Consider the following 27,911-nt stretch of genomic DNA (forward strand, 5'->3'; position numbering starts at 1 on the left):
ATATTGAGCTGGACTCAAGTCGAGCCATGACTCTGCACCATGGCGCCTTCTGCTGCCGCCTCTCCAGCTAAGCGGAGGAAGCTCGCATCGGCAAGTCCTACCAAGAACGGCAGCACAAATGGCATAGCCCAACCTTCTCTCCTCTCCTTCTTTGGCAATGGCGCGCCCGTTTCAACATCCTCTTTATCGCCAGACACGTCCCGTCGTGCATCTTCAGATCAGAACGACAAGCCAGATGACAAGACCGAGCGCACCGCCGACTGCCCCATCTGCGCAAAGAAGGTCCCCTTCCACACGGTCCAGGCCCACGTCAATTCGTGCCTCGACGCTGCCGATGCTACTGCGCAAGAGCCCGAGGTGCTCAGAGATCATGTCAACGAGCCACACATCTCCGCATCGCGGGAATCTGCCGTTTTACCGCAACTATGCTCGCCCGCACGCGACACTTTCACACCGGCAGACAGCACGATCCAACCGCCACAGTCCACAAGAATGACATCAATATCGCAGCTCGCATCGACGCTGGATGCGAAAGTAGCTCCAACGAACGGAGCGACTTCATTGCCAGGTCCCTCGGCACAAACCAGCAATGCTACGGACACCTCAAACACACCATCCTCACTTTTGGGCTCGGTCAAGCGCGCAGCCTCGTCGGCATTCACCGTCCTCATGAAGTCGCATTCCGAGTCCAAGCAGTGGGCCACCGCAGATGCCGTCGAGGCTGCCAACTACCGCGGCAAGGCACGCACCCGCCCCGACGCCCGCACCGCACCCTTCTACAAAGCGCTCGAAGGCATGCCACTCACCGTCGACGCCTTCCGTTTCGGCAAGATCGAAGGCTGCCGAGGCTACTTCCTCACCCATTTCCATAGCGACCATTACGGTGGCATGACGTCCAACTGGAATCACGGACTCATCTACTGCAGCGTCACCACCGCCAATCTTTGCCGCGCGCATCTTGGCGTCGATCCACAATGGCTGCGCCCTTTGCCCATGGAGGTTGCTGTCCCTATCCCAGACAGCGGCGGCGTCCAGGTTACATGCATCGAAGCAAATCACTGTCCGGGCTCATGTCTCTTTCTCTTCGAAGGCCCGCAAACCGCACAGCTCCTCTCGCGCAGCCATGCCAGTCCCCACATAGGTACCCGCAGGATCTTCCGATACTTGCACTGCGGCGACTTTCGCGCCAGTCCCGTGCACACAAGTCATCCTTCCATCGCCGGCAAAAAGCTCGACATCATCTACCTCGACACCACCTACTGCAACCCGCGATACTGCTTTCCGGCTCAGGACCAGGTGATCGAAGCTTGCGCCGAGCTTGTGCGTCGCTTGGTGCCTGAAGAGCAGCTCGCGGTCAGCATTGCCGAGCGCGAAAAGGAGCGCGATGCAGGGCACACAGAAGATTGGACACAAGCGCCGTCGCGCAAGAAGAACATCGTGGACCAGAACAGCGCATCCGCCACTGCGTTCAAAGGGTGGTTCAACACCAAGGTCGAAAATCCAGACGGTACGCTGACTCCCTTACCTCTCGACACGGCTGGCGTCAAGCAAGAAGATGCTGATGACGCGGGGAAAGTCAAGAGCGAGGAGGCTCAAGATGACGCGCTTGACTATGATGAAGAGGATCTATTCCTCGGCGAGGACGATGCAGAGGATGTGGGCGAGGAAGAGCCAGTCAACGAGAGCCCCACTCCTACTTCAGAATCGCCGCAGCGGTCCGCCGTCAAGCTCGAGCCTTCCGAAGATGCTCTGCTCGACTTTGCTCCCGAGTCCAAGTCACGACTTGGTGCGACTGCGGACGCAGAAAATCCATCAGAGCCGGCTGCCAAACTGCACGACGTCAAGGAAGAGGATGTCAAGGGCGAGCCTGACGATCCGGACGCGGCGGACGGCACTACAACCAACGCCGCCAACTGGTTGAGCAAGCACTCGGAAGCGAGTCGCGATGCCAGCACGTTCCGACGCCGCGAGGCGGGTCGGCTGCTGGTTGTGATCGGAACCTATACGATTGGCAAGGAGCGCATCGTCAAAGCGGTCGCGCGGGCGATGCACTCCAAGATCTTCTGCATGGACTCGCGCAAATACCGCGTGTACGCACAGCTCGAAGATCCCGAACTGCACTCGATGCTCACACGCGATCCCGGTGCTGCGGTGCACGTCACCAATCTGCACGCGATCAATGGCGAGGGGTTGCGCGATGTTGTGGCAGCGCTGCGTACGCGCGGGCACAACTTTACGCATGCCGTGGCATTCCGACCGACAGGCTGGACGTACCGACCGCCTGCAGGCATGGACACGGTTTCGCCGAGTCTCGAGAGGCTGGTGCAGTGGAATCAGTCGCGCTCGTTTGGACCGCAGAATCTGTATCCGACGCGAGACAGTACGCCGGACTACATGATCTACGGCGTACCCTACTCGGAGCACTCGAGCTTCTTTGAGCTCACCGCGTTTGCGCTCGGCACGCGGTACGACAGGATCATTGCCACCGTCAATGTGGGCAGCCCCGCGAGCAGGGCAAAGATGGCAAAGTGGTTCGAAAAGTGGATGCTCGAAAAGAGGCGTAGGGCCAAGCATGGTCTCGGCGCCTTAGACCCGCGTGCTGTCACGTACTGGTAGCACGCGCAATACCAACATACACTTGAACATTCTTCGGATACTGTACAGCACTTGATCAGGGGGTGGGGGCGGAGGACTAGAGGGATTCCCACTCGAAGCGGACGAGGAGGGTGGAGTGGGTTTCTCGGCCCTTGAGATCGAGCAGTCGAATAAACTTCCATCCCTCGGCAGCATAAACGAGCCTGACGGCGGCGACGGCAAAAAGTGGATTTCTGGCAAACTTGTCGTCGCTCTTGATGAGGATGCGCAGGAAAGCCAGCTCGTCGTGTTCAAACTCCCACTGGAGCGATTCGTTCCACAGCGGATCGGTGGGGCGTGGCTGTTCGCCACGATGGATGATGCCGAGCTTATGCTGCTTGTACGGCTTTGTCTTTTCCTTTTGCGGCTCGTTCTCCAGGTCCGTGGGGAGGATGAGCGTGCATGTGACGTAGGGTCGGATATCGTCGGCATCGTGCCCTTGCGGAATGGGCAAATCGGTCGCGCCGGCAATGTGCAGCTTGAGACGACGACGACCAAGTGCGGTACGCCCATCGCCACCGATGCGCAGGCCGGTGGGCTTGAGGACATATCCGTCCGAGCCAGAGAAGAGCGCCTCGTTGAGCTGCACACTGTGGTCGAACGTCTGCCAGTTGAGCGCACACACCTGTGCACCGACGCCCCAAAACGGAACCGGGTTGAGGTTCTTGGAGCTGATGCGCGTGCCTTTGGGATACACCCGCATCAGGTGCTGCGCATTGTGCTTCTTGATCCCGGCAGCCTGCTTCGGTAGCAGGTCCAGCAGGCCAGTCTCGGAGATGTTGATGAGGTGATCGTGCGGGCCGTTGGTCAGCGTCGATGTGTACCACGAGTCGTTGGTCGGCTTGACCGACTGCGCGTACACGCCCAGCGCACACAGCTCGGGGATGATGCCCGCCTTCTTGGCCTCGTTGCGCTTCGCCTTGTTCTTGCGCTCCTCGTCGTCATCATCGTCGTCGGCATGCTCCACCGGCGGCTTGTCGGACGGGTGGAACTCGACCATCACCGCGATCTTGGCGCCGAGGTGGTCGAGCGCCGTGTGCTCCGAGGCGGGCGCACCCTTGTCGACGGGGCCCGAGATGAGCAGATCGCCCCACACCTCGTGCATGATCTCGACCAGACGCTTCTGGCCCGCGTGGCCGCAGTGGTTCTCGAGCGAAAGCAGCACGGGTGCCGGGCGGAAGCTTGAGTCGCGCTGCGCTTCCTCCTCCTCCTTGCGCAGCGCCTGCTTCATCGTCTCGCACACGGCGCGGAAGGGAATGTGCGACGCGAGCGTGTAGCCGTGCGTGACCTTGGGCTCGGCCGGGTTGTCGTCGTTGTCCCACGCATCGATCTCGACACAGCGCGCACCGGTGATCATGACGTGTTCGTACGCAACCGCGGACGACGAGCCGTACAGCTGGTGCGCCAGCAGATACGTGTTGTGCGACGAGCTGATAAAGTACTCGGAAAGCGGACGGCTGCGGTCGCGCACGTAGTCCGGCACATCGATGTGCGACTGGTCAACCAGCGCCTTGAGCGCCTCGGAGCTCGAGGCTTCTTGGTCGTCCAGAGCCGCATCAGCGGGTGAAAGCAGCTTCTCGTCTACGAGGAACTGGCGCAGTGCATGGCTGACGCGCAGTTCGGACTTGGTGATCTTGGTGCGACGTGCGGCATGACCACCACCACCGATCGAGTCGAACTCGACCTCTTCACCGAGGTTGTCGCCTCCGCCCTCCGGGTCTGCGCTGCCGGTCTTGGAGAAGGGGTTGAGCTTGGCGAACTTGGAGGTGAGCACCGAGGGGGCGGACTTGCCGTCCTTGGTGTGCGCGTCCTGCGTGTCGGACATGGTTGCTGTTCTATCCGCAATCTAGCTGGAAGAGTAAGAGAGATTGTAATATGCACCACTCAAAGGATGTTTGGAGGGCGCAGGGATGGTGGTATCGAGGCGGGAAGCAAAGTGGCGGGTGGGCCGTCACAAGGTGCCACCTTGTCCGTGCTGGGTCGGAGTGTGGAGGCATGTGCTGCATTCTGCATGCGCACAGACATCCTAAAAAGTGCCGCGAAAATGCCCCGAGGCGGCACGGGCTGGCGTCATCGGCATCCACTTCTCGGGCGAGAGATCGCCATCCGCGGCCTCGGATCTCGCAAGTCGAGCCGCGTTGGGCAGGCGGTGCGGGTGTTGTTCTCGGCGGCCAGGGTTTGATGCTCTTGTCCATCACGACTCACTCGAGGCCTCGCGCAACATCATCCAGCATGTCGGGCACAGACAAGCAACCGCTCATGAGCAACACACACAGCGCCTACCGCGAGTCGCTCGATGACGACCTCGATCCGCGCTACGCCACCGAGTCCTACCAGCACCAAGCCTCGTCCGCTCCGGCTTCCAAGGCGAGCAACGTAGTGTTCGACGCCGCATCATCGCTCGAGGCGCAATCGCAACCCCGATTGCTCTCGTCCACTGGGGCGCCATCGTGGCAGCAGCAGGGGCAGCAGGGCGGTGCAGGTGGCTTCACCAACTCGTTCAGCACCTCGCAGTCGTGGAGCCTGAGCAGCATCTGCGCCATCGCATGGGCACTGCCACCGTTCAGCTCGGCATTCGTGCTGATTTGGGAGACGGAGAATGATCTTGCGCGCTTTCATGCATACCAGGCGGGCATCAGTGGCGCTGCGCTCATCGTGCTCGTGTGGATCATCAGAAGCGTACTCGGCCTCAAGACCATCGGCCTCCTCGTAGCAATGGGCGCCTACGGCTGGTTCTGGGTCAACGCGTGCGTATCTCCCCACTCCCACCTTGTTGGGATAGGTCACTTTACTGACGCGATTGCTTTTGGTGGCGAACAGATCGACCGCACACAAATCAGCACCGTCACTATCGAGGAATCCATACCTGCCACATGTCGGCGACATAGCCTCGCGATGGGTGGGCGAAGAGTAGCCGCCCAGCGTACCTCTCTCAGCAATGTCACTCTTCCAGCATCACACACGTCACACTCCAACACTTTGCGCAGCTCGCATGTGACGTCGTTCGATTGTCTATGGAGCTCTAGCAACGCGGCAGCCAGTCTCGGAAGGGGAGGTCGGGGAAGGCGTCTAGCCAACGATCCAAAAAGATGTCGAGCCCGCCGCCGATCGTGCACTGGTGCGTATAGAAAGCCTGTTCGACCCATCTGCGCGCCTCCTTCTTGCTGTTGCTCTTGCTTGGATCGGCGAGCATGAACTTTGCGAGCGTGAGCATCGAGGTGATGCCGCCGTCGAAATGCAGCGACGGCAGCTGGTCGAGCACTCTCCCATGTGCACTATCCTTTGCCACGGTGCAGCCGACTGACTCGAGTGCCTGCAGCTCGGTAGCGATGGCGGCATCCAAGTTGTAGTGGCTCTGATGCAGTGCACGCAGCTGGAGGATCTTCATGAGGTCTGGACGCAGGATCGGCCGCGATGCATCGTACGTCGCCTGCACCTTTTCCACGAGTTCCTGCAGCGACTCTGCCAGGTCCCTGTGGTCCTCGACCTCCTTGTCTCTGCTGGCATCGGGCTGGGAGGACAATTTGAGGACGATGCGACTGCGCTCTTGCAGCATAGAGAGGGATCCGCCCACGATCTGGCCGCGCTCGCGCACGCGCTCCTCTCCATCGCGCTCGTCGAGCACACAAATGCCGCAGCTGCACTTGAAGCCGTGCTTGGAGAGCTGCGAGCGTCGGATGAGCCACGGCTGCTCGCCCTTGACGTACTGGTGCATGATCTCGGTGCCGCGCTTGAGCGGATGCAGCGCGCGCGTCGTCACAATGTCGCCAAAGAATACCGACGAGACACTGGGCAGACAGGCATGGTTGAGAATCGCCGGCAATGGGTGCACCATGGTCGAGCGCGACAGCTCCGAATCGTGCGCGGCATCATCGGCGTCGGAGGAGGCGGATTTACCGCCCGGGTTGGCAGCGGGACCGAATGCGTTGAATCGCAGAACACCGTCAACGTAGCTCGAGTCGATAGGCGGGCGTGCAGCGCCTTCGAGGACTGTCTCCTTCCAGCGCTGCTCTTCGGTCGTTTTTGCCGATGCATCAACACTGCACGCGGCGATAAGCGTGGCGAGGTGGTCAGACTCGCTTGCTGCGTCCGTGTAGCTTCGCTTCTCTGGGGCCGGGTAGGGCTGAGCGACCCAGCGCGAGTACTCGACATCAGGACCAGCAGTCAGCCCCATGATCGGCAGAGTCCATCGTTGTGGCCGATCGATCATGGCATGAATGCTCTTGGTCGCAGCAAGCACCTGCGTCGTTGTACTCGTAACGCCCGATTCCACCGAGTAACGCAGCAGATTTACGCCGCGGCATCCACGGTCGGCGGCATAGCTCGCCGCAGCCGCCTTGCAGCACAGCAGCAGCTCGCCCTCTTCGACATCGCGCGTCAGCACGAGTCCACGGCCTGCACCAGGGATGTCCTGGATCGCAACAGGTCCGAGCCAGTCCTGCATGTCGAAGCGCGGCGTGGCATACGACTGCGAATCAAAGTAGTAGCCCCAGACGTTTTCGTGGCTCGGCCCGAGCGCCGATGCTTTTTGAGCTGCACGCACCGCGGTGAGCTTTTCCAGGATGCGGTCTTGGGCCGCAGCGCGCTGTGCGGGATCACACGCTTGGAGCGCCGCCTCGTACGCTGATCGACTCGCCTCGTAGTTGCACAGGCGATACAGCACCTCGGCTTCAAGCTCGAGGTCTTGTGCAACTGCGGATGCGGAGGTCGAGGTGGGGATGCGGACGAGACGGGCGGCACACAGTTCGCGGTACGCTGCGCCTGGTCGGTCGTCACTGAGCAGCGATTGGATGAGCTGCCGCGTGCGGTCGCTGAGCTTGTTCTGGTGCTCGGTGTCGAGGCTCTGCACTTGGTCGACTACGCGGTCCAGCGACGTGGAAGCCACAGCGCGCGAGAGCGGACCGTCCTGCAGCCAGCGGCATCCTTTAGAGTTACACGCTGCCGGCGAGTCTCGGAGTAGCGAGCTTAAGTCGCTCAAATGCTCGTCCTCGTCCTGCGTCACATCGACCTTCCACTGTGTCGCATCGAGGATCTTTGCGTCTGCATCGCTGAGGCGGTCAAGGACATGTACGTCGGTGGGGGTGTCCACACGGAGACCCGGCACGCTCTTTCCGGCTTGGCACGGCCCGCCCTTTGCAAAGTGGTTGAGGCTTACGAACGGTTCGCGGATAGCCAGCACAGTGCCCACGGGAAGCAGGGCATCGAGCTGCTCGCCGCCGAGGTGAAGGTTGGAGGTGAAATGCGCAATGGTGATGGGCAGTGCGTTGCCCGAAGGCAGAAGACCGATGAAGGTGCAGCCGACGTAGAGATTGAGGCTGGAAGCGACCTTGCAGAGGATGTATCGTCCGGTGAAACGCTTCGGAGCTTCTAGCTCGTCTGCATCGAGCCGCGTCAGTTCTGCGAGCGGTTTGTCGGACGAATAGCTGCCTGCGCCGTCGAATGTCTGCCTCGGGAGATAGACACGCCTGCGCTTGCGGCCGGACTCGGGGTCGTGTGTAGCGACGTACACCTCGTCTTGGCGCTTCTTAATTTCGGCGGCTTGCCGCGCGAGCAGCGCTTTGAGTGGGACGGGCTTGAGCTTCTTTGGAGCTGCAAGTGCTTCCGTCTCCTTGCGGAGCGCATCGCGCTCCTTGTCGATGGCCTTGTTGTAGTTCTCGAGCAGCGCCTGGACGGCGCCCTTGAAGAGGTCGGCGTCTACGAGCGGATCGATGCCGAGGTCTTCTTCCGCATCACTGTCTGTGTCTTCAGTGCTGTTTGCCGACTGCTCGGCTTCGTCGGGCACAAGGTCGTTGTTGGCAGGGGTGAGGGAGAGGTGGCGCGCAAGGTTGTCCTGGACTTGGGTGTCTGGGTCCGAGAGCTGGAGGAGCTGCTCTGGATCCGGCAGCGCGAGGCCGATGTTGCGCAGCGCCTTGAGGAGGTCCTCCATGCTTGTGGCAGCTACACGATCCGTACAAGGGAGGATGGGATGTGCAGATGGCAGGAAGGGCACCGCAGCTCTCATGTCGTGCGGGCGCGGCGCACGAGCAAGAAGAAAGAGCATTCACCAAAAAAAATGCTCGCTTTCTCGGAAGTCGGGCACAAACTTGTATCGGCCGATTTGACCCTCGCGACATCAGTCCGAAATGAAAGGCTTCGGCAAGCTCGGGCTTGGATGCGAGCGATGCTTCAAGGGTCTGCGTGGGCTCGCCAGTGGCACGTCCAAACGTGGTGATTAGCCTAGGAACCATGCGAGGACGAGCGCATGTGATCCGGTCGTGTGCGGTGCGAGCAGATCGTGCGTTGACTAGCGACGATGCTGCGTGTACGATCCTGGCAATGCAAAAATGGATGCGCTAGGCGAGGGAGGAGTTTGAAACTGCGCAGCTTTTCGGCACAACGGAGCAAAGCCGAGCGGAGAAAAAAAAAATAGCACGAGAGTGCGGGATATGCAGGTCTCAGCTGGTCGGAGCGACGTACCGCTCACACCACCCAATCAACGAGGAACGTGACCGCCGAAGTCGTTGAACCCCACATCGCCCATGCATGCGCGCTTAGCTTACGGTAGGACGAGAGAATGGACCACGACAATGAAGCTGACTGGGTTTAGGTTACGGTTCCGTCTTTCATCGAAGCAAGCCGACTCGGCTTGGGTTTTATCTTTGTGGCTGCTGGAAGAAATTCTTGTTCTACTGTATGCAGATGTTTGGACGAGGCGCAAGTGCAAGTGCAAGTGCAAGTGCGAGTACGAGAGCGAGGCAGGCTGGACGGGGAGACGATGGATGGCAGCGTGCCGAACGCAGTCAACGTGGACAGGGCTCGCATTCGAGCACCTTCGCTTGTGGCCGCGCCAAAATTGCTCTGCAGCTGCCGCCGTCTCAGCTGCAGCCGGCTCAAAAAAGGTGGAGGCGGGATAGGCGGTCACACGCCTTTGCTGCAAGCCTAAAGTAGAGCTCCGCCAGCCGCCGCCGCTTTGGACCGCCGCGCGGCTGCATGTTCGGAGTCGGGCGTTCCTTGCTCGCTTGCACCACTCGGAAATTCAAAGCTGCTCCTAGCCGAAGTCTCACTCATTGCCCCCTGTGAGAGATGCTGCAACGCAAGGCGACTCGAGAAGGCTGCGCAACTCGAGTGGGTTCAGGCCCCTCTTCGCCACGCTCCATGCAGCACCCACCCAGCTCGAGCTCATTCCGCTCCAGCGCGGCGGGGCACAATTGGGCAGCTCCCCTCGCACGCTCATCTGCACCTCCCGTTCCCCGCCATAAGTAGCCGCTCCCTCAGCGCCAATCCCCCTCACCCGTAGCTCGTTCCCGCCACCAACTACTACGAAAATGACGGACATCCAGCCAACGACACATCGCGAAGATATCTCGCCCGCCGGCGAGAAGGTCGCCAGCCCCGCCCTGGCCGACTCCGCCCCCGCCCAGCCTGTGGCCAAGAAGTCGCGCCTCGGCGCTGTCGGCCTCATCTTTGCCTGCGGTGCGGCGCTCTTCTCCGACGGCTACGTCAATGCCGCCTCCGGACCCACCGTCACCATCCTCTCGTACGCCTACCCGGACTACCCCGGCTTCGCCACCTTCGAGTCGCGCTTCTCCTCGCTCGTCTTTGCCGGCACCGTGTTCGGCATGCTCCTGTTCGGATTCCTCGTTGACCGCATCGGACGCAGGCACGGCATGTGGTTCGCCTCCATCTGGCTCTGTCTCTGGTCCGTCCTCATCGCCGGCGCTTGGGGCGCAGGTGGATCCATCGGTGGTCTCTTTGCCGCCCTCGCTGCGTACCGCTTCATCATCGGCATCGCGATCGGCGCCGAATATCCCTCAGGCTCCGTCGCAGCGAGTGAGAACACCGAAGGAGAGGGTGTTGCGAAGAGCCGCCAGCAGATGTACTTCATCATCGCTACTAACACCATGATCGACCTCGGTTTCGTCGTGGCGGTCCTGGTCGCGTATATTTTGCTGCTCATTTTCGGAATTAATCACCTGGCTTGGGTGTGGCGTCTGACGCTCGGTCTCGGTGCTATTCCGCCGCTGCTCGTCTTCTTCTTCCGCATGGGCATGCAGGAGCCCGAGCACTACCGCAAGGGTGCCATCAAGAAGAACATCCCCTACCTGCTCATCTTCAAGCGCTACTGGGTCCGTCTCGTTGCCGTCTGCCTGGCCTGGTTCGCCTACGACTACGTCAGCTACCCCTCGGGCATCTACTCGTCGATCATCATCAAGCAGCTCAACCCGGGCAACGGCTCGGACTACGACACGCTCAAGAAGAGTCTCGCCTACTCGACTGCGCTCAACTGCTTCTATCTGCCCGGCACCATCATCGGCGCTTTCATCTCGGACAGGCTGGGTCCCAAGCACACCATGATCCTCGGTCTGCTCATCCAGGCCGTGCTTGCCTTTGTCATGGGCGGTGCCTTTGGCCAGATCCGAGAATCGCTTGGCGGATTCATCGTGGTATATGGTCTTTTTCTCGCTGCCGGTGAGCTGGGGCCCGGGAATAACCTCGGATTGCTCGCTTCGAAAGCTTGCGGACCCGCTGCCGTACGTGGCACATTCTATGGCATCGCCGCCGCGATAGGCAAGGTCGGCGCCTTCTCCGGATCCTATGCGTATCCTCAGATTCAGGCCGACCTCGGAACGCCCAACGACAACATTTACTACGCCGGTCCGTTCTACATTGCCGGTGGTCTGGCCGTGTTCTCGGCGATCATTACGTTCTTCTTTATCCCGGCCATCGGACAGGACAGCATGAAGCACGAGGACGAGGCGTTCCGTCAGTACCTCGCCGACAACGGATACGACGTTTCGCAGATGGGTCTCGTCGATAAGGATAACCCGGCCACCTTTGAGGAGGGCAGCAGGACGAGGTCGACCGACGAGGGATCCGTGGAGAACAAGGAAAAGAGCCAAGGCCACGAGGCTACCGTCACCTCGACGGCTCTCAACTGATGCCCCGCACGATCGGAACGGAATGCCTTAGATCAGTGTAGACTAGATTTTGCCGTTATACCCAGTTCGACGTAGCGGATGCGCAGGATTCGACTGGGCGAGTGCGGATGCGCAGGATTCAACTAGGCGAGTGCAGCAGACGGTCGGCTGAGTTGAGAAAGAAAGCTAAGCTCGGGGGTGAAGGTTAACGAGAAGAGCGTGGAAACGGAGCAGATGCAGTGAGGCGTGATGTGATCCCGCGCTGCGCGGCATTGGATGCGGATGTGCGGCTGCTCAGCAGACTCCTTCGTCGGCGCTTTCAATGCGCTTCCTTTGCCTGCGCAGTGCGAGTGCCCTCAGCTCAGCACGTAAATCAATTGAACCCCGCTCCGTAGACCGATCCGCAGGCCAGAAGGAAAAGCCCTTTCGTTCGACCGACCAATGTGTCGTCCTTCGCATGCAGCTCAAACTCAAGCTCACCTGAAGCGCACCTCAGCCAGGTCTTTACCATCCCTCGCCACGAATGAAATCGCACTTCCCCTGAAGACGCTGCGCTCTTGTTCTGTGTTTGCGATTCCGGACTTGCATCTTCTAACGAAGCCCGGGCAGGACTGCGATCTAAGATTGGTTTCTGAATGAGAGCACGGTGAGGCAGGCGTCGGGGGAAAATGGCGATCATGACGATGAGCATGTACCGATCATGTGCGGAGAATGTCATCGCTTGTGCGGACTGTGTGCAGCAGACACGCTTGGGACACGGGTTGAGCCTCCGCACTCTTCAACCTGCGACGGGCAGTGCGCACGAATAGCAGATGAGTGTTGAAAAACGGCGGATGAAATCGTCGAGTGTGCAAGCTACCGAACACAAAACTGTGTCAAGAGGAACACAATGGCAATGAAGTGTGCCGAACCGCTCTTTCCAGATGGTCGACTCAGGAGCGGTGGCGATGCGAGTCATTGTCGCCGCCGTGTGCCCTCGAGCTGAACCTGTGGCTCCTTGACCTGGTTCCAAGTGATGTGCGAGGCCAGCACAGGAATCTGAATCTGAGACTCGGAATGGTAGTGGATGATGGGCTGGGCGCCTCGCATGTCGAACCAGACGTTGTGAGCCCGGGCGAGCTTATTGTGGGGTCAAGGGTTGCTGTTCCGGGCATCCTCGATCTCGAGGTAGAGCTTCTTCTCCTTGGCGACGATCATCTCGGTGTTGCTACGGGTTCGAATGTCGACATAGATGGTGCGGGTATTGGTGTTACCGCAGCGCCGATTCTTTCTGATGACGTTGATGCGGATGATCATGTTGAAGGGCGTCGTCTTTTCGCCAGATGCAGCGATCTCGAGGATGTCGAGGGGTACAGTGAGGTCGTAGCTCGAGAAGTGGTGTCGGCGAGCAGAATATTGCCGTCAGAGTCCTCGCGCCAGGCGGGAACGGCAGCGGGCGCGGTGGAAAGGTCGACGCAGCTGGACAGGCTCGGACCAGGAGTCGAGGCCTCACGCTGAGGAGGAGCGGGGCCGGTCGCCTCGGCGAGGCCAGCGATGTCGAGGGAGGCCCGGGGCAAACGTCACACCACCATCATCGACCTCGGAGACGGATTGCAGAGCTACGTCTTGGCGCCCAAGGACACTTCGCCCCACGAGGAGCTTTTCGGCTTGGGTGGCAGGACATACCCTTGGCCGGGCCAGAAGCTTGGTTTTCCGGCACAACCTCGGCGGCGTCGGAGACAAGAACATCGTCTGCTCCTGCGTGACGACAGAGTTGGCTCAGATCCAAATCGTCAGCAGTACGCATGGCGACAATTGCCGCTCCGGAGCCCCATCATGTCGAGCCATCCGAAAGAAACGAAAGGCGGGGCCCCTGGCTTAGACCGACGAACGAGTCGTACTTCTGATGCTCCTCAACCGAAACTCAAGCGTGCCTCCAAACTAACTCATCCGTGCCTTTGCGAGGCTTTGCCATCCCTCTCGGTACAGTGAGCTCAGACTGCTTCCGTGCACGCCGCCATCCAATCCAATGTGTGCAATTGCGAGGTTACATATGCTAGCATAAGATCAAGCAGACAGATCATAACTTAGGATCGGTTTCCAAACAGAAGCACGGCGATACAAGCGACAGCGGGGATGGCGGTCATGACGATGAGCATGTACCAGTCATCGTTGGGCTCCTTGAACGCCGTCTGTGTCGCACCTGTTCCGGTATACGCCTTAATAAGCCCGTACGTCGACTTTTTCGGATCGGGTGTGTTTCCCAGCACGGTCTGAGCCATGTGGAACGTGTGCCAAAGAGTACCCCAACCAGCACCGACGATCTTGGTGGGCACGAGCGCGAGGCTCGATACGGCAGGCACCTTGTACTCTGGTGTACCTGCCTCAGCCGAGCCATCCGGGATTGACGTGTCGGTAAGACGTTTGGGAAGGTCAGGGAACACGGCAGCTGGACGACCGAGACACGCCATATCGGCAGCTCCATCGTCGGGCAGAATGGCCTGCGCAATGCCGTGGCGCGAACGAAGACCGCCAGTGAGGATGATCTTGAGCCGTGTGTCGGCGGGAAGGGTGGAGCGACATTGGCGGGCAAAGTTCTGGAAGAACGCCTCGCGCTTACCCGTACGTGCCGTCGTCTTGGATGTAGGGTCAGCGCCCGAGCCTTGTACGGTGGCAGCTCCTGTACCGGTCGCTTTGGCGTCGGTGGCGCCGTTTGCAGAGCCACGCTTCTTGGACAGCTTGTCCAGCTTGGCCTTCTCGGCTTCCGAGTCAAAACCCTCCATCACAAAGGCTATCCAGGCATATGTACGAGCAGGTCAGTAACGATCGCTAGGAATGCGGAGCGATGGTGGGCGGTGACTTACAAGGGTTCTCGTAGTTGCCACCGCTGATCTCGACAAAATCGACGCCGCCGTTCTCGGCGAGCCACTTGACGTTGAGCAGCGCATCGTCCTCGGTCAAGCCGCCCTGAACGTAGTCCGAGCTGTTGAGCTGTTCAACGCAGCGAGAAGATCAATCAAAGTCAGCTTCGACTCTCGATGCTTGGAGAGTGCGGTCAACTTACCTTGACGCCGATGATAAAGTCGTCGCTGACCTGCTTTCGGACCGAGTCGACGATCTCGAGCAGGAGGCGCGCGCGGTTCTCTGCCGAGCCGCCGTACTGGTCGGATCGGGTGTTGGTGCGCGGGCTGAGGAAGGCAGCGATCTGGTATCCGTGGCTGCCGTGGATCTCTACGCCGTCGAATCCGGCTTCGGCGCAGATGAGGGCGGCCTGGACGAAGCGGTCGCGCAGCTGCTGCACCTGTTCGGTGGTCATGGCCTGGACAGGACCCCAGAGCATGTGGTCGAGGAAGCGGCTGATGAAACCCAGGCCGCCCATGGTGCTCATGGGCACTGCCGACGGTGCGAGCGCAGGCTCGGTGATGCCGCGACCCGATCCGCGCATCGACTGACGACCGGCATGCACCAGCTGCACCACCGCGAGCGGGCGCTTGGCGGGATCCACGGCATCTGGCTGATCGCGACCGGTGCAGGCATCGGCATAGCGCTTCATAGCAGCCTTGAAGTGGACGAGGTTTCGCTCTTCGGCAGGAACCACCACGTCCCATGGCGTGCCGAGGTGGCGCGGATCGATGGCGACATTGCCCGTGATGATGAGGCCCCAGCCTCCACGTGCCCAGGCGCGGTAGAGCTCGTAGTGGGCAAAGTTGGGAGGTCCCCCTCCCGTGCGTGCGAGCGTCTCTTCTAGTGGAGCCTAAATTGATGCAGGAACAAGCCTCGATCAGCTAGCTGTTTTTTGTGCTACACTTGTCGCTCTGAGACTCACCTTGGCAAGACAGTTGGGAGCGATTTTGCCGCCCTTGAAGTGGAGCGGGCGAGCGATGATCTCAGCCTCGGTGGCCTTGGTATCTGTAGACATGGTGACGGTGTCGAGTGGTGGTGGAAGAGGAGGGTCGACCGGAGAGAATAGAAGTGTATCAAGAGCTGCAGCTCGGTGCATCGGAAGACAGCCATGCGGCTTGGCGGGCTTGGAAGAAATCCGCAATTCTTGAAAGCCGCGCGTTCGGGTCACCGCCGCTCAAAATGAGTGTGGTAACCTCCACCGACCTCGAGTAGCCTCCTCTCACTTCATCTCCCCGCCGAGCACCACCAAGTATAACAAGACCCACGTCGGATCCATGCTGTGTCGATCTCGATTCCACAGTCCATCATTGAGAAGTCACAGACTCGGGTTCATAACGAGATCGATTGCGAGCTTGGAGATTGGGCGTGCGGTTCAGGGCAAGCCGCGTCCCTTGTTGATGGCATCGGCCACCTGCGACGTCATGGGGCGATTCTGCGAGTATCTCACGTACGAGTCGAGGTAGAGATCGTCCGTAGAAGTGGTTGCCTTGAAAGCATCGTGCTCGAACACGGTGCTAGACCAGCTTTCCCAGCGCTCGAAGAGCTCCGGCTCCAGTAGCTCTTTGGGCTCGAAGCCGCGGAAGTGGCGCAGCACGTTGGTGGCTCGATACAGCCAGGGAGCGACAGTGCAGTCGACGATTGAGAGGCCTTGTCCGTTCCAGAATCCTTTCGAGCCTGGCATGGAGCGGACAAAGTCGGCGAGGTTTGAAGTAAACTCCTTGGCACCTTCGAGCTGTGCCTCCACCTCCTGCGCCTGCAGGTAGCGGTAGAAGGACGGGATCAAGGTGCGGTTGACCTTGTCCACTGCAAGACGGTACACAGCGCGGTCATATGGGTCCGACAGAGGAGGAAGAAGCGACTTGCCTCCTTTGCCACCGCCGTACTTTTCGTCGATGTATTCCAGGCTGAGCGAGCGAGCCACACAACGAACGTGTCAGCCAAGTTCACCTATAGATGGGTAGACGGTGCTCGAGACTTACATGACGGTCGACTCTGCCAGACCCTTGCCGTTGGAAAGCTTGAGCGCAGGGACGAGACCCTTGGGGTTCAGCTCGAGCAGATCGGCTGGTTTCTTGTACGGATCCACCTCGCGGTACTGGTACGGAGCTGAGTTTCGGTACAGCGTGCCAAGTTAGTGTGATGGGTCCCAATCAGTATCTGTCCAGATGGATTACCGCTTACCTTGCAAATACTCGAGGGCGATCCAGACGCGGTGCACAAAGGGGCAGAAGCAGGCACCAAAGAGGGTGAGTTCCGAGGGCGAAGAGTGCGCCTTGACGGTCTCTAGCGCTTGGCCCGTGCACTCGGTGTGGTACGTGGCGTCTTTGTGTCCAGGAGCGGGCTTCGACATGTTGCGTGCAGTTGACGTGGTGATGGTTGCTTTGAGAGAAGGATGAACGACGGTCGACTGTCTTCTAATGAGGCACGCTTGGGTTCGCAGTGCGGATAGCAGCGCCAACATGGTTGGGAGAAGTGGAGGTTTAGCAAGCATCGGCGTCCATCCGACTGGCTATGCACTGGCCATGCAGGGTCCCCGCTTTGTCCCGCAAATTCATTCCAACTCGACCTCGCACCACCTCAGACTCGCACCATCACATCTTGACCGCCCTGGATGTCTACCCTCCTCCGCACTGGACACCGATAGAAACAGGCCGTGGACGCTCTTAGCCAAGTAGAGTCGGAATGCTGTGCCACCGGCTGGCACTGGGCTTGGTCACGGCCCTCTTAGTCACCTACACAGTCTCTACGCAGCATGTCTTTCAACAAGAGCCGCAAGCACCAGCTTTTGATAGCGCGGGAAAGCCCGCCTTACAGCTCGATACGACATGGCAGGTGCTCGGTCCATTTCCGGCTGGAATGCGCGAGCTCCCCTTCGGAGGGTTTCCCGCATCTCCCGCTCCGAGCATGGCCGACCTCTTGCTGCAAAATGCCGGTCAGGATCGCTACTTTACGCCGTATGGCACAGCAAACGCCACCAGCACTTCAAGAACGTTCTCGGCGCAAGTGCAGGCGCAAGATGTGAGACGTGTACGCCATACTCTTACGATCGAGTATCCCGATGCGGACTGGGCGTGGCTTCGCAAGAGCGCAGGCTGGTCCGCGCTTCAATGGCAGATGATCGCTTCCACCACCCTCGAGATCGGCCAGAACAATACTGCTGTGGCGGTCACCATGGACAAGACCGCAGAGTTTGCCATCGTACCCATGGAGGCTTCGGGTGGAAATTCAGCGCAAGCAAAGAGAGAGCTCGATCGGCAGCCGTTAGAATGGCATACGGGCGACTGGTACTCGTACATCGCTGCCTTTTCCAAAGAGGATGCAGCCTCCGATCGTCTTCCCATCTCTCATCATCTGTTGCACCTGGATCAGGGCTCCTACACGCTACTTGTCCGCTCGATGTACGAGATCCGGATTTTCGGCGACCCGCGCAACAACGGCGGACAAGAGTCTCCGCGGATGGTCCTAGGAATCGACTTGGCAGCTCGTGCTCTCGATGATGTGACGAGCGATGAAGTCGTTGAGATCCATACGGATCCACACCACAGCAATGTCCCACACGTGGTCGGAGGATGGCTCGCCGGATGGGGCCTCTCCTTCGGCGTGCGTAACTTGCATCCGACCGAGGTCTATACGCTAGAAAGCATAGATGTCCAAACCTCTTTCTCTGGTGTTGAACAACCACCAATAGCTGTGAAGCTTGGCATCCCGCTGACATTGTCGCCGAGCCAAACACTGGTTGTCCCCATCAAGCTGAACCAAAGCGGACCGCTCGACGTAAGCAACACCACCTTGGATCTTTCTCTGATGCTGCGCTCGGCTGCAGGCGACACAATTAATAAGGCGGTTAGCATCCCTCTCGTTCACAAGGACGCCTTCTGGGATGCGTCGAGAGACGACCAAGATCACCATGCCTACATGTACAGCTACCTTGCCCCTGACCATACTGTGCAGCTCGCCGCAGCCACGCCGCCGAGAAAACCGGCAGCAGCTTCCACGAACCAAAGCGCGCTTCCACCGTTGATGCTGACGCTGCATGGAGCTGGTGTGGACGTCCGCGATTTGTTCTTCAGCAACAGCATTAGGCGGCAAGACGAGTGCTGGTCCATCCTGCCCACTGGTCGCACGCCGTGGGGCTACGACTGGCAGTTGGCGTCGTTCCAAGCAGCAGATGCAGCCGTAGATGCTTTCCACCAGCATCTGTATGGTCTGCCGCCGACAATGTCGGATGCAGAGCGGCAAAAGTGGCAATTCGATCCTCGCAAGCTGTTCATCATGGGCCACTCGAACGGTGGACAGGGCGCGTGGTACCGTCTTTCGCGCTATCCAGACCGTGTCATCGCCGGCGTCGTGGCTGCGACGTACACAAAGGTATCGGACTACGTCTCTTTCGCCTGGAAAGTAGGTCGTCATTACGCCGATCCGGCACTGCATGGCGTGCTGCACAGCTCGCTGAGCATGTTCGAGAACGACCTGTTTGCGAGCAATCTGGCCGGCATCGATCTGCTGATCAAGTACGGCTCTGCGGACGCCAACGTGCCACCATGGAACTCGAAGGACATGGCGATGCTCGTCGATGGCTGGAACAAGAGGTCAGGTGTGCGTGGCAAGGTTAGGGTCTCAGAAGTTCCGGGCCGACCGCATTGGTGGGACACGCTCTTCTCGGAGGACGACGTGCAGAGTGCCATCGAGACCGCGTGCACATCGAGCAAGAATCCAGGATACGCTATGCCCGAAGCGCCGCAGAGCTTCACACTCACCGTGGCCAACCCAGCCGAAGCGGGGCCGAAAGGTGGGTGGCAGATCACCGAGGTCGAGGTGCCCGGTCGCCTCGCTAGGTTGCAGGTGCAATACACGGTCGAAGAGTCTTCGGAGGATGCTGTCGCAGGTGTTGGGCATGTCAAGCTGCACGCCAGCAACGCCAAAAGGTTCCACGTGCAGCTTGAGGCACTGCAAAGCTCACCGGCCCTCGCTTTCGGGAATGCGAGCGCCGTGCGCATCACCTTGAACGGTCAGGCTTACGATGTGGATATCGAAGGCTCACACATACTCGCGTTTGAAGCTAGGCCCAGCGGAGAGTGGCACATCCTAGCTTCGCAAACAAGATCCACAGATGCACCGGCGGCGCGACCCATCGGCCCGTTGTTGCGCATCGTCTCTACTGCGGGGCCGATGGCGCTGGTAGTGCCCACGGAAGGACCTGCAACGGAGGTGGCCATGTGGAAGCGTGTTGCGCAGCGTTTTGCGGCGGATCTTCTTCTGTACGCCGGGATCAACTCGCAGATCGTGGCCGACACCGATTCTGCCGCACTCGCCGAGACACGGAGCGCACGTCATCTGGGCAACGTGGTCGCATTCGGCGGTCCGCGTATCAACAGCTACTCGCGCACGATCTACTACGATTGGCCCACGAAGCATCCGATCCACTTTGTCGATCCCGAGTCCTCGGCTCAATTTCGGATCCAAGGTCGCCACTTCTATGAAAATGGCACGGCTCTGCTGACGCTTGCGCCCCATCCGGAGCTGCACAATGGCCTCGCGATGGTAGTGCACGGCATTGGAACAGAGGGCATCACCCGCGCAGCGCGGCTGCTGCCAACCCGAACAGCAACGATGATCCCCGAGTGGATCGTCGTCGATTCCACCGCCGAGTGGATGGGCGAGGGCGGAGTTCAGGCTGCAGGCTGGTACGACGCCAAGTGGGGTTGGTCCGAAGGCATGTCGTATGTCCAGTAGATGCTGTCTCACGTTCATGCATAGCCATCCGCACCGTCGTCTTGTCTGGATACCTGGAATGCATGCTCCTCTACACAAAATAGACCGTGAGTCACTTGGCGACCAAGCTAAGGGCTCTGTTGGGCGACGAATCGCCGTATGACAATGACTGCGGGGTAAAACGTCTTGCGTACGAGAGCCTAGCAGCCGCTCGATGGTGTATGTTGAGCCGGTAGAACCTTGCTGGATGTGGTGCGCGCTTAGCGAGGGACGAAGGAGGGTGAGGCGCGCAGTCGAAGCGAGGCTGGGAAAGCTTGGATTCTCTTTTTTCCCCGCACCTTCTTTTGGCTTAGCCTGGACCCTGGCCATGTGCCTCCGACCCCAGCTGGGACTGGCTCCCATCGCTACCCCGCATTCTCCTACGCGCCGCGCTCTGCTTCGCCTAATTTAGCCGCACCTTCGCTCTCGGGCCATCCATGCGGCCCGAACAGAGGGAAAAGAGGACCCTGGCAGCCCTAGCAGACACTCCCGCTTTTGCCCCTTTGCTCTGTCACTGGCGGAGCATCCAACGTGCTAAAGGTGCAACTCTGTCGGTCATGTGCCCGCGCCTCGCCCACCGCGGCATTCTGCGCTCTGTCGTGTCACTTTGGAATTGACTCGGTGTGCCTTCCGCTCCAGCCGATGAAGTCTCCTCGCATGCTCGCATCCACCCAATTTGTGACCGCGCGCGAGCGGAGATGATTTACCCTGCTCTTGCATAGATTGGCGCACTGAGCCTTTGTCGATGTGCTGTTTGTGTGTCACCGCCCGCTTCACAGGCAGAAGCGCCTCTTGCTGCCGAACTGGTCCCCGCGCCAGGTGCCGCCAGCCACATTGCATCCCAATGTGGCTGCTGCCCGCGCATGCTGCCCGCTGCCCTTCGCCATCAGCACTTGTTGGCATGTGTCCGTGCACACCAGTGGGGACTGAGCTGCAGTATATATGAAGAAGGCGCTTGCACCGCCTCCCGCGCTTCCCCCCTTCCCTCCAGCTGTCTGCGTGTTTGCCCACCGCGTCTTACCTCCTTCCAGCCAAACACCACCATGGGTCTCTTCTCTGCTGCTTCGCCGCTCAAGCCGGACGCCTCGACGTACGCCACCGCCGCCAACCTGCCTCCCTCCACCGTCGAGGAGGCACACAAGGCCAAGAGCTACGACTTTATCATCTGCGGTGGTGGCACGGCAGGATGTGTGATCGCCAGCCGTCTCTCCGAGGACCCCAACACCTCGGTGCTCGTTCTCGAGGCCGGTGGCAACAATGACGCCCTCGAGGTCAAGGCACCGCTCGTCTTCACCAAGAACTTCAAGACCGAGCGCGACTGGGACTACACCACCACCCCACAGACCGAGGTGCGCAACCGCGAGATGCAGTGGCCCCGTGGCAAGCTGATCGGCGGATGTTCGTCCATCAACGCCATGATGTACCACCACTGCGCACCCTCCGACTACGACGAGTGGGCCGAAAAGTTCAACTGCAAGGGCTGGTCGTACAAGGAGCTCCAGCCCTACCTCAGACGTTCCGAGAAGTACACGCCTCACGCCTTCACTCCCGACGTCAAGGCTGCGGAGCGCGGCGACGCTGGTCTCTGGCAGACGGGCCACTCGTCGTTCAAGAGCGAGGTCACCTCCAAAGGCTTTGTCAACGCCTGCGTTGAAGTCGGCATCCCATACAACCCGGATCTCAACACGCCTCGCGGAACCGAGGGTGTCACCCACTTCACCACATTCATCGACAGCAACGGCCGTCGCTCGTCTGCTGCCACCGCCTACCTCCCCCTCGAGGTGCAGAAGCGCCCCAACCTCACCATCGGCATCAACGTCATGGTCAACCGCGTCATCTTTGACACCACCGGCGCCAAGCCCAAGGCCATCGCCGTCGAGATGCAAAACAAGAAGGGCGGTCAGAAGTACTACGCCGCCGCCAACAAGCGTGTCGTGGTGTGCGGCGGTGCGATCAACTCGCCCCAGACGCTCATGCTCTCGGGTATCGGACCTGCCGCCACGCTCAAGAAGCACAACATCCCGGTCGTTGTTGACAACGCCCTGGTGGGTGAGCGTCTGAGCGACCATCTTTGCCACACCACCATCAACGCGCGTGCCAAGCCCAACCACACGCTCGACTATCTCGGCAGCGACATCAAGGCCATCCCTTCGCTCGCTCGCTGGCTCGTCACGGGTGGTGGACCCGTCTCGAGCAATGCCGGTGAAGCCGCTGCATTTGTGCGATGCAACGACGAGTCGCTGCCGCTCGTGACGGCGCAGACCAAGCCCGAGAACCGTCCGCAGTTTTTCGGCTCGCTCGGCAAGGGTCCCGATATCGAGCTCATCTGCACGCCGCTGGCGTACAACGACCACGGCGCGCTGCCTGCTCCCGCCGGTACGGGCTGTGTCTCGATTGTGGGTCTCAACGTGCGTCCGCGCTCCAAGGGCACCATCAGCATCCAATCGGCCGATGCCTGGGATAAGGCGGTGGTGGATCCCAAGTACTTTAGCGATCCCGATGACAACGACCGCAAGGTGACGCTCGCCGGTATGCGTCTTGCCATCGCCATTGCCAAGGCCAACGCGCTGCAGCCGTACCTCGAGGAGTACAAGAGCGACGACAAGGACGACTTCTGGTGGCCCATCTCGGCCACCGACCCGAGCAAGCTCTCGGACGACGAGCTCATGGACTTTATGACCAAGCGCGCCTTCACCCTCTACCACCCCGTCGGAACCGTCAAGATGGGTCCAGATGCAAGCGATTCCGTCGTCGACACGGATCTGCACGTCCATGGAACCGAGGGCCTCGTTGTGTGCGACGCCAGCATCTTCCCCGAACAGATCTCGGGTCACCCCACCGCCGCCGTCATCGCCTGTGCAGAGAAGGCCGCAGAGCTCCTCAAGCAGGTCGCCAAGTCCGGCGCACAGGGCATCGCCTCCCACCTGTAATGTTTTTGCTTACTTTGTCAATGGATCGTGTGAATGTAATGTCGATGTCGCCATCAAGCTCTGGTGGGGTGATTCGCAGCGTGAAGACACGAGACCGCACAGGTCTCAAAGCGCAGCTGCGACAAGCAACGTGGGGACAATCGGGGAAGCAGAACGGCCAGTGAGATTACGCACGCTCAAACGCGATGGTGGTGGTGGTGGAACCCTTTGCGCCGCCAAAGGTGAATGCGGGGGTGGGAACCACCTGCTGCACGGCGAACCCGTGCGCGGTGAAGCGCGCGACGAGTTCGGCCTCGGTAAAGTTGCACGAGGTGATGAGGAATACCGCGCCTTTCTTAGTGAGCCTTGCCACGGCCTCGGTGTACCTATCGATGGGGAGGGTGCCGTCGATGGGCTGGGACGAGAGCGCAATGGCGTCGAGTGTGCCCTTGTCGCACACGAGGTCCCATCCGGCCTCGCTGCATCCGAGCTGGCTCCTGGGCATGTCGACGAGCTGCTGCACATTGGCCGGGTCAAGGATGTCGGCGGTTTCGAAGCGTACCTCCTCGCACGTGCCGCCGCGCTTGGTGGCGATGGACCGCGCCAGCTCGATCGACGCCGCCGAGTAGTCTACACCCACAAGCCGGCTCGGCGCAACAACCTCCTCCAGATCAGCACTCGACTCGAGCATCTCGAATAGCAGATGACCGTTGCCCGTGCCCAGATCCAGCACAGCCGGCGCCTTGCCTTCTTCTTCGGACGAGAACTCGCCAGCGACAGTGTCGGTGTAGTACGTCTCGAGGAAGCGGATCATGCGCATCACCGCGTCCTCGCCAAACCAAACCTCGCCCTCCTCGCCAATCTCGTTGAACACCGACACCTCGCGCGCGTACACCTCGTCCCAGTGCTGCTTGGTTCCCAATTTGGACTCGGGCAGTGCCTCGCCCTCTTCCGCCGACCCTGCATCGTTCGCGCTCTTCGTCGTGCTTGGTGCCGACGCGGCGATGGGGATGGCGACGCTCTGGCCAATCTCGATTGTGGCAAACTCGGCCGGGTCGATGCCCTGACGCTGCGCCTCCTCAATGAGACGCTTGGGAGGCTCGTTGACGTCTTCGGGCGTGAGGCGGAAGCTGCCCCAGTGGATGCCGTACGAGCGCCTGCTGCGCACGTCGCGATGCACGAGCACCGAGTCCTGCGGCGCCAGATGCACCGTCGACATGAAGAAGCGCGGCTCGTACGCGCCGATTGGGATGAGCGCCGCGTCGAAGGGTCCGAGCGCCTCGCCGATCTCCTTGAACGCGGGACAGGTTGGCAGCGTATCCTCTTCCTCCCTAGGCATGCCGCGCGGCACGGTTCGGTAGCCGGTGTCGCCGGCAAAGTACACGCTCGCCTTGGAGGACGCCTCGGAGACGGCGTGGAAGGTCCAGCCGGCCCACAGCGTGCGGTCGCGGTCCATGAGCCCGCGGCCCGAGAAGTGCTGCGCCGGTACGCAGGTGAGCTTGAGCACAGCTTCGCTACCGAGCGAGACGGTGCTCTGCTCCCACCAGTCGCACTCGGTCACCTCGGCGTCCGTAAGGCCAAAGTTGGACTGGAACCAGGACTTGGTGCCGAGCGTGCAGAAGACGTGTGGGCGCTTGACGCGAGCGGATGCCGGCGGGATGAGAAGCTTGGAGATGGTGTTGTAATCGGTGTGGTCGTAGTGGTTGTGCGAGAGGACGAGGAGGTCGGGCCAAGCATTCTTGCCGCCTTTCTCCGTGTCCTCGGCCATCTCCTGGACGGTGACTGGAGCGTCGGTGTAGCGTGCAGGCCCAATCCACTGGAAGGGCGACACGCGCTGCGAGAGGACGGGGTCGCAGAGGATGGTCACGACTCGGCCGTTGCCGATGGGGATCTGGAGATGGCAGATGGCGTGGCCGAGCCAGGTGTAGACGATGCTGTCAGTACTATCGGCGGAGGCGGCAGGCGTCCAGGTGGGTTTGTGAACGGGCGGGAGGCTGGCTCCTCCAGCTTTGGATGCGAACTTGGGGGGCAGAGGCGGTTCGTCCCAATCGAACAGACGAGTTCGAAAGAAGCTGAGCATGCCGTGCATGTCGGCCGATGGCCATGGCGACTTGAACTTTCGTCGGGATACGTCGAGAGGCGCCGCATCGCTCGAGGGCTTTGAAACATTGGACCAGTGAGGCGGCGGTGTTGTCTTGTAGAAGGCAGGTGCCACGCTGCTCTCCGACTGCGACTTGGACACCGACCAGGAGGCGGAAGCTGTGGTGGACGACATTCTGCTCGCGGGTATGACTGCCGAAGTGCGACAGACGTGTGGTCGAGCGAGACGGAAGATGCCAGAGCGAGCAAGGAGATCCCGCATGGACCTGCGCTGGGGTTGGAGCGATCGCAGTGAAGATGCGGTTGCGGATGATGGTGGGCTTCGGTCAAGAGCGACCGTCGAGTGTTGCCGAAATTCCCAACCAGCTCAAATACGCGGAACTTTTTTTCGGATGGGCCGGCGCAGTCGATGTGCCGAATACGTCGGGATTGCCGCGGAGATGGATGCGCCTTTCCCACGCGACGTGGCCGCTTGGAGTCGGTAGGTGACCAACGCCACGTCGAGCTTTCGGCCTCGATCCGATCCCTTCACTGTTATATCTCGAGCAGACCATCCGGTACCGTCCGCACCACGACGCAGACAGGAATGATCTAGTATTCCACCTCAAGCGATCGGGACTCAACGTCAGAATGCTCGCCGAGCCATCCGCCCAGGATGACGACCGGCTCTCGGTCACCGCCATCGCCGATGCCGAGCTCGACAGCACGGGAGCCGGCTCGCCGCCCTCGACGACGCTAGAGGAGCTCACACTATCAGAGCACGGCTACGAACACGCCAGTCCAGCTGCTCACGCACATGGCCAGGCACCAGACGCGCGTCCCACCGTGCCTGCAGATGCACCCCACCCAGCCCGCGCCGCGGCGGCATCTCGGAGCCAACTCGATGCCGCACTTGGCGGCGTCCTGGTCATCAGCGGTGGAAGCGGATACAACGACCTCGTCGGCGCCACTCCGGGTGCTACCTATGTCATGCCCATCTCGGACAACGGCGGCTCGTCGTCCGAGATCATCCGCGTGCTCGGCGGGCCCTCGATCGGCGACATCCGATCGCGTCTCAATCGGCTCATCCCGACGCCAGCACGTCACGATTCGGCCGCTGCGCCATCGAACGACGCGATCCACAAGCTCCTCGCGTACCGCCTTCCGTCGCACGGCTCGTCGCGCGAGATCAAGCAGGAGTGGATGGACATCCTCGAGGGTCGCCACCGACTGTGGCGCGGCATCGAGCCCGAGCGCAAGGAAGTCATCCGCGGCTTTCTCGTACACTTTGAGAGCGAGGTGCTGCGCCGCGCTCATCGCCACTTCAACTTCCGCGGCGGATCGATCGGCAACTTCTTCCTCGCCGCCGCGCAGAAGTTCTTCCGCTCCATTCAGAGCGCCATCTTTCTGTTTGCCGCCACCACCCAGATCGACACGTCGTCGTTTGCGAGCAAGGTGCTGCCAGTCATCAACACCAATCACACGGCTACCATCGCAGCCGAGCTGCAGGATGGAGACATCATCGTCGGGCAGTGCGAGATCTCGCATCCGTCGCCCAAGGCCTCGGATCGCGCTGCACCCCCGATGGAGAAGAGCGGCTCGCTCGCAAGTCAGCCGCCGGGCACTCCGTCGTCGGCGGTGTTAGATGCACGCGCGGCACAGACGCTGCTGGGCGATGGCGGCCCTTTGACACCCGGATTCGGTCCGCCGGCGCATTACCACGTGGCGGGGCCGTTTGAGTCGAACTACACGTCGATGAATGGCAGTGTCGATATGCTCCGAATGGGCACGTCGGAGAGCGAGGCGAGGCCGTCGTCAGCGGCGCGGCAGTACGGCGCATCGGCAACTCCGCTGCGGACTGGTGCCGGGCCGAGCCCGCTGTTTGCGCAGCTGGTGGACGAGCGTGCGGCGGCATATGCAGCGCAGGTGCGCAAAGGCCGCACGACGGTCGGCAACCTAAAGGACGGCCTGGACCCGGAAGACGACGACCAGGACTCGCAGGATGGCAACGATCCGACCGACTCGCCGCGCGACAGCAGTGCGGCCGAAGACGATCCCACCGACGCGAGGCACTCGGTGCCCGAGCTTGGATGGTCACACCAGCACGGTGCGGTGAAGAAGCTCGCCCGACCGGCGCCAAGGGAGAAGACGGGCAACATCATCTTTTCCAAGTCGGACGATGCGTCGGAGCCGGCACTGGCGTCGCCCATCCGTCGCATTCTGTACGTCAATGCGTATCGAAACGAGATCCATCCTGCGCCGAATCCGGCGTTTGTAGGCGCTTTGGGGCGGTGTCAGACGCTCATCTACTCGTGCGGCTCGCTGTGGACGAGCATCATCCCGTGTTTGGCTCTGCGCAGCATCGGCACTACCATCGCCACCTCGACAACGCTGCGCTACAAGGTGCTGCTGCTCAATACGATACATGACCGCGAAACTCGCGGGATGGACGCAGTGGATTTCGTAAGCGCCATCTGCGATTCGCTCAACCACTCGGACCAGCCAGAACGTGCCGACGCCCAAGCCTACACGCCCAACCAGTTCATCACGCATATCGTCCACTTCCCCACTGCAAGCATTGCTGTTGACACCCGCCGGCTAGGCGAGATGGGCATCACATGCATCCCTGCCGCCTCGACAACGTCCAAAAACGGCACACCCATCTTTGACCAGGACGCGCTCATCGCCGCTTTGCATCACATCACACGCCAGACTTAGATTCGTATCCTTGGGAAACCCATGCAATGTCGGAGCAATA

The 27,911-nt window shown here is 60.6% G+C and overlaps 10 protein-coding genes across 10 annotated transcripts, besides 7 other annotated features; 6 read left to right on the forward strand and 4 right to left on the reverse strand.

Annotated features, from left to right (window-relative positions):
* Positions 1-39: 39 nt before the first annotated feature.
* On the forward strand, positions 40-2,616 carry PAN0_003c1930 (uncharacterized protein; the record flags this gene model as incomplete). The annotated part of the gene is made up of 1 exon (XM_014802886.1): positions 40-2,616. One exon carries the CDS (start codon positions 40-42, stop codon positions 2,614-2,616), a length of 2,577 nt encoding a protein of 858 aa, XP_014658372.1.
* Positions 2,617-2,692: 76 nt separating this feature from the next.
* Positions 2,693-4,459, reverse strand: PAN0_003d1931 (phosphoinositide-specific phospholipase C; the record flags this gene model as incomplete). The annotated part of the gene is made up of 1 exon (XM_014802887.1): positions 2,693-4,459. One exon carries the CDS (start codon positions 4,457-4,459, stop codon positions 2,693-2,695), a length of 1,767 nt encoding a protein of 588 aa, XP_014658373.1.
* Positions 4,460-4,866: 407 nt separating this feature from the next.
* On the forward strand, positions 4,867-5,548 carry PAN0_003c1932 (uncharacterized protein; the record flags this gene model as incomplete). The annotated part of the gene is made up of 2 exons (XM_014802888.1): positions 4,867-5,381; positions 5,455-5,548. 2 exons carry the CDS (start codon positions 4,867-4,869, stop codon positions 5,546-5,548), a joined length of 609 nt encoding a protein of 202 aa, XP_014658374.1.
* A 108-nt stretch (positions 5,549-5,656) lies between these two features.
* PAN0_003d1933 (uncharacterized protein) lies at positions 5,657-8,635 on the reverse strand (the record flags this gene model as incomplete). The annotated part of the gene is made up of 1 exon (XM_014802889.1): positions 5,657-8,635. One exon carries the CDS (start codon positions 8,633-8,635, stop codon positions 5,657-5,659), a length of 2,979 nt encoding a protein of 992 aa, XP_014658375.1.
* Positions 8,636-9,938: 1,303 nt separating this feature from the next.
* PAN0_003c1934 (metabolite transporter) lies at positions 9,939-11,552 on the forward strand (the record flags this gene model as incomplete). Its single annotated transcript, XM_014802890.1, has 1 exon — positions 9,939-11,552. The coding sequence occupies one exon, from the start codon at positions 9,939-9,941 to the stop codon at positions 11,550-11,552; it is 1,614 nt and encodes a 537-aa protein (XP_014658376.1).
* Positions 11,553-12,662: 1,110 nt separating this feature from the next.
* Positions 12,663-12,897: a sequence feature (FMN binding oxidoreductase;~In-frame stop codon was detected at splice-junction site).
* A 126-nt stretch (positions 12,898-13,023) lies between these two features.
* Positions 13,024-13,129: a sequence feature (FMN binding oxidoreductase;~In-frame stop codon was detected at splice-junction site).
* A 67-nt stretch (positions 13,130-13,196) lies between these two features.
* Positions 13,197-13,268: a sequence feature (FMN binding oxidoreductase;~In-frame stop codon was detected at splice-junction site).
* Positions 13,269-13,632: 364 nt separating this feature from the next.
* Positions 13,633-14,301: a sequence feature (FMN binding oxidoreductase;~In-frame stop codon was detected at splice-junction site).
* A 73-nt stretch (positions 14,302-14,374) lies between these two features.
* Positions 14,375-14,501: a sequence feature (FMN binding oxidoreductase;~In-frame stop codon was detected at splice-junction site).
* A 73-nt stretch (positions 14,502-14,574) lies between these two features.
* Positions 14,575-15,264: a sequence feature (FMN binding oxidoreductase;~In-frame stop codon was detected at splice-junction site).
* A 72-nt stretch (positions 15,265-15,336) lies between these two features.
* Positions 15,337-15,429: a sequence feature (FMN binding oxidoreductase;~In-frame stop codon was detected at splice-junction site).
* Positions 15,430-15,786: 357 nt separating this feature from the next.
* On the reverse strand, positions 15,787-16,875 carry PAN0_003d1936 (glutathione transferase; the record flags this gene model as incomplete). Its single annotated transcript, XM_014802891.1, has 3 exons — positions 15,787-16,318; positions 16,394-16,520; positions 16,596-16,875. 3 exons carry the CDS (start codon positions 16,873-16,875, stop codon positions 15,787-15,789), a joined length of 939 nt encoding a protein of 312 aa, XP_014658377.1.
* Positions 16,876-17,096: 221 nt separating this feature from the next.
* On the forward strand, positions 17,097-20,147 carry PAN0_003c1937 (uncharacterized protein; the record flags this gene model as incomplete). The annotated part of the gene is made up of 1 exon (XM_014802892.1): positions 17,097-20,147. One exon carries the CDS (start codon positions 17,097-17,099, stop codon positions 20,145-20,147), a length of 3,051 nt encoding a protein of 1,016 aa, XP_014658378.1.
* Positions 20,148-21,208: 1,061 nt separating this feature from the next.
* On the forward strand, positions 21,209-23,095 carry PAN0_003c1938 (glucose dehydrogenase; the record flags this gene model as incomplete). Its single annotated transcript, XM_014802893.1, has 1 exon — positions 21,209-23,095. The coding sequence occupies one exon, from the start codon at positions 21,209-21,211 to the stop codon at positions 23,093-23,095; it is 1,887 nt and encodes a 628-aa protein (XP_014658379.1).
* A 166-nt stretch (positions 23,096-23,261) lies between these two features.
* On the reverse strand, positions 23,262-25,436 carry PAN0_003d1939 (metallo-hydrolase/oxidoreductase; the record flags this gene model as incomplete). The annotated part of the gene is made up of 1 exon (XM_014802894.1): positions 23,262-25,436. The coding sequence occupies one exon, from the start codon at positions 25,434-25,436 to the stop codon at positions 23,262-23,264; it is 2,175 nt and encodes a 724-aa protein (XP_014658380.1).
* A 368-nt stretch (positions 25,437-25,804) lies between these two features.
* PAN0_003c1940 (uncharacterized protein) lies at positions 25,805-27,871 on the forward strand (the record flags this gene model as incomplete). Its single annotated transcript, XM_014802895.1, has 1 exon — positions 25,805-27,871. One exon carries the CDS (start codon positions 25,805-25,807, stop codon positions 27,869-27,871), a length of 2,067 nt encoding a protein of 688 aa, XP_014658381.1.
* Between the last annotated feature and the right edge of the window lie 40 nt (positions 27,872-27,911).

This window comes from Moesziomyces antarcticus (genome assembly GCF_000747765.1).
Source record: "Moesziomyces antarcticus DNA, scaffold: scaffold_v10003, strain JCM 10317, whole genome shotgun sequence".
Lineage (NCBI taxonomy): Eukaryota > Fungi > Basidiomycota > Ustilaginomycetes > Ustilaginales > Ustilaginaceae > Moesziomyces > Moesziomyces antarcticus.